Source organism: Lepidothrix coronata, unplaced genomic scaffold, assembly GCF_001604755.1.
Source record: "Lepidothrix coronata isolate B3197 unplaced genomic scaffold, Lepidothrix_coronata-1.0 Scaffold130, whole genome shotgun sequence".
NCBI lineage: Eukaryota > Metazoa > Chordata > Aves > Passeriformes > Pipridae > Lepidothrix > Lepidothrix coronata.
Window position 1 is genome coordinate 3288872 of NW_016690310.1, and position 8557 is coordinate 3297428.

The window sequence follows — 8557 nt, forward strand, 5'->3', positions numbered from 1 at the left end:
GTCTTGTGTGAGGCCGTTGGTTGTGGATTTAATGAAGTGACAAAGTGGAAAGTGACAAAGAAGAACCATTTCCCAGAGAGAATCTTTGGGGTCTGATTTTGCTGTCTGAAAGCTGGAACAAAATCATCAGTTGTCAGAGGTAGTGGTGATAATTACACAATGATTGCTCACATATAGAAAACACAGAAAGTACAGAAATCCCCCAATTTACAGGTAAAAATAAATCCTTAGGCATGACATTTCCTCTGTCTTGATTTGGCTTCCTTTTTTCTTAATTATTTTTGCTCGGACAGCATCTGCCTTAAGGTCTGGTCCTGGTCTGCTCTGATCTTACTGAACTTTGGTGAGTAGAGTTTGTCTTCAAGGTCATGTGTAAGCAGAGGATACAGGCAGGTCTATACCATTACAAAGGAACAAAGGCTTTTGTGTAGGAATGTAAAGAGGCAAAAGAAAAAAAAAAAAAGCTGAACTCAAATTTGTGTGTAGTCAGAAATAATTAGTTTAGATGGGAAGATGATCTGTAAACATCCTCTAAGTCATCAAACATTGTGGTTAGTCCTGGTTCCTGCTTAACTTTGTGATGCCCCAAAGATGAAGTATCTTATAAAGCAGAAAAAAAAAAAAAGAACAAAAAAGACAAATGAATCCTTTTAGAGATTCCCCCGTAATGAAACCTGTCTTTTCCTTCATCACGTTAGAGACACGAGTTACACTTGAAAAATATATAAAGAGAAATATAGGGTTACTTGATGACGATACAGTACTGCAGCCTGACAGCTGTCTGCAAATATTTTCACCATGATTATCCTTACTAAAAGTAAACCACTGGGTAAAGATAGCTCAAACGTGACAAGGCTCAAATAGGATGCAACCAACTCTATCCTGAATACTTTTGGCTACATATGGAAAAAAAGAGAGATTTGGGATTATGATTGTTCCCCCGGGCCCTCCTCCAGAACTGTGAGCCCAAGCAGGAAAGTGGGAACCTTCCTTCTGTGCAGAATTTGTTAGGAGACTGGCTTTGGGAGTTAGTGAGGTAGAAATTAATCAACTTCATCAGGGAATGAGACAGCAAAAAAAAAAAAAAAAGCAGCATATTTCTCCTTCCAAATACTGCAGCAAAAATAATAAATAGTACAAACCAACCTCAATTCCTTGTAATCAATCTAAATTCTCTCTGTGGAGCTCGTGCTCACTAGAAACCAGCAAATGCTTTTGCCTTCTAAAAACTTACGGGTATTACAGAGCTCCCCAAACTTTGAAAAATGAAGGTAGTCTCTGAATTCGATTTGAATGAAGTTAAACTGGTTCACTGTAGTTACACAGTGCATTTTTGGGGGGAGGGACAGACAACTTATTTTTTAGCCTTACACCAAGCAGTTGTATCACTAAGGGCCAAAAAAGGTGGTTCGTCTAAATAGACAAACCCAGCCCCAATGCTGCCGAGCTGCCAGAGGTGCTTGAGCCTCTCCACTGAGAAGAGGGACTGCAGGAAAGTTCAGAGTTCAGCGCTGGCAGATCTAAAAACAGATCCGTGGGGCGGCTCTCCAGCCCCGCGCTCTCCGCACCGGGGTAAACCGATCCCGCTCCAATTAAATAGCAACGCGGCACAAAGGAGCTCAGGCATTGTGTGTGGCTCCACGCTGGCATCCCACTCCTTCTCGGAGGCCAAGAGCTTCTCTGGGAGTCACGGGGGAGGTTTGGAAGGCACGCAGAGGAGAACAAAGCCACCGTAACAAACAAAATAACAAACAAACACGTGTAGGACAGCAGGCACCCTACAACACACAAACAGTGCAAAACGTTGGAAGAGAGAGGAATTGGATGTCACCTGGCTTAGGACACGGAGTAGCAGCACACCTGTGATAACTTAGAAACGGATTAAATAAACCACAAAGCGGAAGTCTTCTACTAGTTGCACCGTGAAATGAAAAAGACCTTGGGTTGGAGGTTTGTTTTGCTTTCAGAAATTTAAAAAAAAAAAAAAAAGAAAAGAAAAATCGGAGCTATAAATAAATTTTGTGACAATATATACAGATTTAAATAATTAACTTAAATATCTTACACCTACTCTTGCATAAAACTCTCCAGTAAAAGTGCACCATGTTTCTTTTCCCCAAACGTGTTCTGCATCTTCCCCCTGTGCTGAGGTAGGTCTGAAGGGAGATGTCTCAGATTCTAGGAAGAAAATGTGTCACTGTCATTGTGGGAGATACTTTATTGCCTTTCTTTGTTCTTCCATTTTTGCTCAGGGCTATGTACATCCCGGGATAAATCCTGGATTCGTAGGCATTGTAGTTGTTTGGCAGGAGAATCTCTTTGAATTTGCACTCGTCATTGAAATGGGTCTGAAATGAAAAGGAAAGAATGAGAGGGAAGGAATTTTAAACATCAGGTGTGGAAATATTCTTGCTACCAGGTGTAGGAGGTGTGTTGTGGGGATATCTGCAGGTGAGTCCCCCCTTCTTAGTAACCTTTTGAAGTGGTGTCTGAAGCTTCAAACAGGGCTCAGGAATCAGAGGATCATTAGGGATGCTGTGCCCAGGCCAGGCACGTACACCTGAAGCTGGGAAGGACAGCAGGAGTCCTGTCCCTGGGAGGGACAGGGGTTAACAGAGCTGAGGTGGGTAAGGCCCAAGCTCAGTTCTGCAGCACTGCTCATCTAATTGCTCAGTGGTTGTCCCACCAGCAGTAAATTGTCTGAGAGGCTTCAGAAAAGTCTGAATTAGACCAGCACTTTCTCATGCTGCTTGAGGAGAAAAGAGGCATTTTAAAGACACTCAGCATGGACAGTATTTTTCGCTTCTTAAAGTTTAAAACTGAAGGAAGGGTTTGGGCAACTTGAGTTAATGGCTCAGGAAAACAGAGCTGCAACACCAGGCTTTCAGTGATGAGGTTTCGTTTGCAAGCGAGTACAAAGGGGGGCAGGTGTTACAAGTGTGTTATCTGGAGGGGAACAAATGAACTCATCTCTTACTACTGGGCAAAAGCCAAGGGATTTGCAAGAGAGGTCTCAGCCTGCCAGGCTGAACACTGGACTGGAGATTACTTTATCCAGGACACCAAAGCAGCAGTATCCCTAAGAAATGATGCAACGGAAGTTCTGGCACTTTGGTGACTGATTCTGTCTGGCTTTTATGTAAGTTAAAATCCTCTGTAACAGGACTGATGCCCTGGAAAAGGATTGTGGATGCTTCATATCTTCATGTAAAAATGCCCAAACTACCACTGACATAGTCTGGCTCTTCCTCAGCCCAAGCTCCTCTAAAAAATACTTTGGAAACACGATATAGAAAATTCATGGGTAAGAAAGGAGACCCAGGAACTCGAGTTTGAAATTATGCTGGTCACAGTAACTTACACAGAGGTGAACTCAAAAGCAGGAGGAAAGCTCAGCATGGACAAAGATATGCCCTGTCCACTTCAAATATATTTTATAAGAAGTCTCTATCTTTTCCAAAGATTCAGTGTAAAAAAAGATCTGTGTTGTCTCCTAGTAGATCTTCCTTCTTATAAATCAAGATCAAACCCCAAGGATGGTGAACTGTCATGGGAACAGACTCTCTCTCTTCACGAGCATCAGCAAAGAGTGATCAATAGGTATGTGACAGTCACTGATTCATCACATCAGAAAGGGTCACTTGTGAGGGCCTGGCTTATCACAAGTCCAAGTGCCCTCTGAGAGATGGAGTAAGCGATTGCCCAACCTGCCTAGGGCTGTTTGTACTTACCAGAAACACATGGCCTGAGGCTAGCTTGTGGTCTTGCCACACAAATGGCTACTCTGTTGGTCTATGTGGTAGGCAAGACGGGTAATCATAGCTGGGTGACTGCAGTTTTTGTGTGAGAACCAAAGAAGTGTCAGGCAAAAGAGGAGGTTTCACTTCAAAACCTCAGCAAGCAGCACAAGTGGGCAGGACGCCTTCTGTTGGCAAGGCAGCCAGGGCTGCTCTGCGTTGCCTGACCCGGGAGAGGCAAGGATGGGGCTCGGGCAGCTTTTAGCACCGTGCACACGTGTCACCCCAGCTGACAACAGTCCCCTCCCCAGGCGCACCCTCGGTGGCTACTCACAGATCCATAGAGTTTGCCTTTGCTATTCATGGCCACGAAGAGTCCGCTCCTAACACCAAATATGCTCACCACGCCTCTTTCCACGGGAGAAATTTCCAGCAGACCTACAGAGGAGACACGAGGAATCAGGGGGACAAAGGGGGACGCCCCGGAGCGTGGGGTGACAGCGCTGCACTGACCCACAGGCAGCACCACTCACCCATCCCCAGCGTGCTGTGGATCCCCCCGGCCCAGCCCTGCTGTGGGTGGCCACAGAACCCCAGCCTCATGTGCTCCACGTGCTGCCCTATGCCCCGCGCTGGGACCTCTCTTCTTTTAGCCGAGTATCTATTTTTAATTTGCCCCCCAGGCATTCTCTCGTGTAGACAAGGTTAAAATAAGCCCAGAGCGTGCTCAGGGCAAAACGAAACATTTGTCATCACGCAGCTTACATCCCCCCCCACCACCCTCCCCTCCCGCACCTTATTGTTTCAGTTGGCTATCAGAGCCACGGGGTTAAGCCCCCCAGCAGATGCTTCTCCGAGTTTTTGGGGGAGAGCCGGGCTCGCTCAAGAGTGGACGGCCCGCGGCCCCCCCCTCCAGATGCGGAGGCAACCCCGCGACACCTGATGCAGCACCCACGGGTCCCCCCCTCAACCCCCGGCTCCCCTCGGGGGAGACGCAGCGCCGGCAGGACTTTTTAGGGAACTCTGCCAGGCAACCCACCCTCCTTTCGGGGACAAACTACTCCCCGGGGCAGGTGAGACGCCCCCGCGACCGCGGATCTGCCCGCAGGGCAGATCCGCGGTCCCGGGGGCGCCTCACCTGCCCCGTCCGCGGGCGGCACCGCCGTCTTACTGTATCGATTCTCGCTGTGAATCCCATCGATCCGGCCGTCGGGGAGGACCTGGATGTGGAAGCCGATGCCCACGTTGCAGTAGAGGCGGCGGAGCCGCTTGATGCCCAGGAGGTAGTCGCCGTCGCGGGCGGCATCGCGGCGCTCGGCCGGGAGGCGAGCGACGGAGCGGGCGAAAAGAGCCGCGTCCCAGCGGCGCTGGCGGGGCCCGGCGGGGAGGCGACCCGGGGGCGACCGGGCACGCACCGCCCCTGGCCACAGCAGCCCCAGGAGCAGCGCCGGCAGCAGCAGCGCCGCGGGGAGAGGCATCCCGGCTTAAAGGGGGGGGCGGGCAGCCGCGGGCCGGTCGCTCCGAAAATGCGCGCTCGCCACCTCTCTCTTCCTTCCCCCCCCCCACACACACTTTATGCTGAGGTCGAAGACTGGGAAGGGTGTGGGGGAAAAAGGAAAAAAAGAAAAAAAAAGGAGAAAAAGAAAAGCGACAAAAAGCCAAACAGGAAAAAAAAAAAGAAATTAAAGAAAAAAAAGAAAAAAAAAAACAAAACAAGCGGAGGGGGGAAGGAGGGAGCTTAGTGGTCAGTCCCCCGAGGATCTGCGGTTTCCCTGGGCTGGCTGCATGGAGAGGAAATCCCGGGAGCAAGAGCTTCTGAACTTGATCTCAACTCCAGGAGTCTTGTCTGAAGTGCTGATCTTCTTCTATAGCTGCTCAGCCATAGCGCTTTAGCCCTAGCCACGATATTTATATATCCATGTGCGTTGGTACCTATTACATCACCACCTACTGCTGTCTGCTGCAGCCCTCCGGTTTAGCTGGAAGTCAAATTATCACCCTTAGATGCTTAACAGCTCCGAAGCGTCTTGAAGGGAAAGGGTGAGCAGCGCTGGTGCTAAACAAGACGGACAGCACAAACTTTTAAGAAGAAAAGGTCATATTTTACGTTCATCACAGCAGCTTCCTTCCTTCTTTCTTTCTTTCCTTTTTTTTTCTTTCTTTTTCTTTCTTTTTCTTTCTTTTTCTTTCTTTTTCTTTCTTACTTTCTTTCTTGCTTTCTTTTTCTTTCTTTCTTCTCTTTCTTCCCGTCTTCCTTCTTTTTCTTTCCTTCTTTTTCTCTCCCCTTCTTTCTCTCTCCTCTTCTTTCTTCTTTTCTCTTTATATCTCTTTCCTTTATATTTTCCTCTTTCGTAAGTGCCTACAAATTCTAATGCAAGATACAAAAATCAGAGAATGCCCAGCACACTTTCTCCACAACACAGTGTATGACTTTATGTAAATCTGTGGAATTTCAGCTTTTGCTGTATCCAAGCGACATGGTTTACAGTTTGCTGGATGCAGAAAAATTCCCTTCATTAAAAGCCAAGATAGTTGTTGAATGGGAGATTTAAGAAATGAAAAATTAAAGAACTTGCAAAAAAAAAATTAATAAAGGAAAGGACCAGAGTTTTAATAAAAAGGAGAACATTTTAAAGAGGCAGCTTGTCTCAAAAGTGGTAATAAAGTTCTTGATTCTAAATATCCCTTTAAGAAATCAGAAAGGAGAGCATTGCTCTGCAGTACCAGGCATGTGGAGCTCCCTCTTGGTCACTGTACTGACAGAAGCTGTAGTGACACAAGTTTATTCCTGAGCTTAGAAGCTGCCCACTCATGCAAGTATTGCTGCACTTTCTAACGGTGTGGTTGTTTTTTAGGCTTTACTTAGATGTTGCTGTTGTGTCTTAATGATGCAGTTGTTCTTGGGCAATTACTTCATTCAGTTTAAGTTCATGAAAATGAAACTCAGCATTTGAAAACAGGAGAAGTTTTGACTCCATCAGCCTAGAATTACTTTGCCTAGAGCAAATCCCAGATGGTTTGTCACCTCCCGTAGTTTAAGCCTCGACCCTCAGCAGGTTTTCAGAACTAACAGGTGAAGAGACATTAGGACAATTTTGGAAGGTCCTGAATTAATAGGAAAATGTGTTTCGGGGAGGAGGGGGAGGGGAGTGGTTTGTGACTCAAGTCCTTTATAGCCCGAAGACAGTTTAGTCTTTCACACCAGTAAAGCTCTCCTGCTGTTCCAGCAAAGGATGCGAGAGAAAAGGGAATTGCCCTGAGCCAGATGACAGCTCACCTAGGTGTGAAAATCTCTGACCTTCGCTAAACCTGAGCAAACTTAGATGATGTGCTTTCATTTCTTCTTGTGAGGTGCACATGCAGTGCTTGTGTGTGTGTGGTGGGTGTGTGTGCCTGTCTCCTGCCACACCCCTGGGGGTGGATAAGAGGCTGCCACTGCTTTGGGGGTGGCAGCAATCTGGTGCCACAGGGGTAAAAGGCTCCTAGGTGTAGGTTTGTCTCCGTGTCAAACAGGTTAATTTCTGTGTGTGTGTTCAAAGGCACCACAATTTAGATTTTTCTCCGTGGAGGTAAAAATGCCCCATCCCTGGAAGTGCCCAAGGGCAGGCTGGACAGAGCTTGGAGCAACACGGTCTAGTGGAAGGTGTCCCTGCCCATGGCAATGGGTTGGAATGAGATGATTTTTAAGGCCCCTTCCAGCCCTAACAAATCTATGATTCTGTGAAATCCATTGATACCAAATACACAGGTATTTACTACGTTTCCATTTGCATCAGGTCCATCCAGACCCCTTTTACACCCGATGAGCCGAGTTCTGGATGAAAAGGCTGTGCACCAGCTGCTCAAGGGTTTGGAAACTGCCCTGCTCTGCAGGGCTGTGCTGGACACCTTCTCCTTCCCCAGGGTCCTCAGAACAGCGTGATCCCACCTCACTTCAAACTCTGCATTATTTGCTCTTGGCAAACAGCAGCGGGTGAATTTGGGATTAAGTTTATTTGCCTTCTGAAGGATAAGGCCGAGGAGCGGCACTTCTGCCAGCACACCCACCCTGCAGCTTCCCTCCTGCAGCAAAGGGGTAGCCTAAAGCCCACAGCTGATGGGTCAGGGCCAGGCCTGCTTGGCCTTACTGCCACTCACAGCAGCTCTCCCCGACCCATACCAGTGTGAACTCTGAGGCCTTATCCTGTGTGTATGAAAGCAAGTTAAAACTTGTAATCGCTGGAGGCTCAGCAAGGGATGATACTTTGATCCCTTTGGGATGTATGGAAATGGGTCCTAAAACACCCTGTTGGGCTCTGAGTCCGTATGTTTGCAAGATCAGCTCCAAAACCATTACACAGAGAATCCTGGACCCCATCACATTGTCACAATACCACTGGTTGATAAAGGATGCTTCTACAGGTTCACTCTTAAGCTGGTTACAGAATTAAATGTCACTCTTTCAATAAAGGCTTCCAGTGAACTTTTTTGAGAGCAGCAAGTTTCCAGCTGAGAATAAAACTACGAGGTTTGGCTTTGCTTTCAAATGTTCTGTATTCGTGTGTGTGTGAGCTTGTGTGCAGGCTACCTGTGAAACACTAGTCCTGATGCTGAGAAGCCCTCTGGTTGTTGCTGCTTGTGCCTGTGGAAAACCCCCAGGGGTGAAAGCAAAGCAGAACTGCACCCTTTTCAGTTTGCATCAGGTGTAAATGACAGGTGGAAGCTGCTGACTTTTGGGCTTTTCGTGCTGCGACACAGACATTGTCAGTTGGAAATCATTGTCACAAGAGACCATGAAAGCAAAATACTCCTTATGGAAACCAATGAAATGGTGTCAGGCA

General features: G+C 47.3%; 1 protein-coding gene across 1 annotated transcript; it reads right to left on the minus strand.

The window, feature by feature from the left end:
- Positions 1-2171: 2171 nt before the first annotated feature.
- FGF4 (fibroblast growth factor 4) lies at positions 2172-5215 on the minus strand. The gene is made up of 3 exons (XM_017826711.1): positions 4909-5215; positions 4072-4175; positions 2172-2348 (listed from the first exon to the last, which is right to left on the minus strand). The coding sequence occupies exons 1-3, from the start codon at positions 5213-5215 to the stop codon at positions 2172-2174; spliced, it is 588 nt and encodes a 195-aa protein (XP_017682200.1).
- Between the last annotated feature and the right edge of the window lie 3342 nt (positions 5216-8557).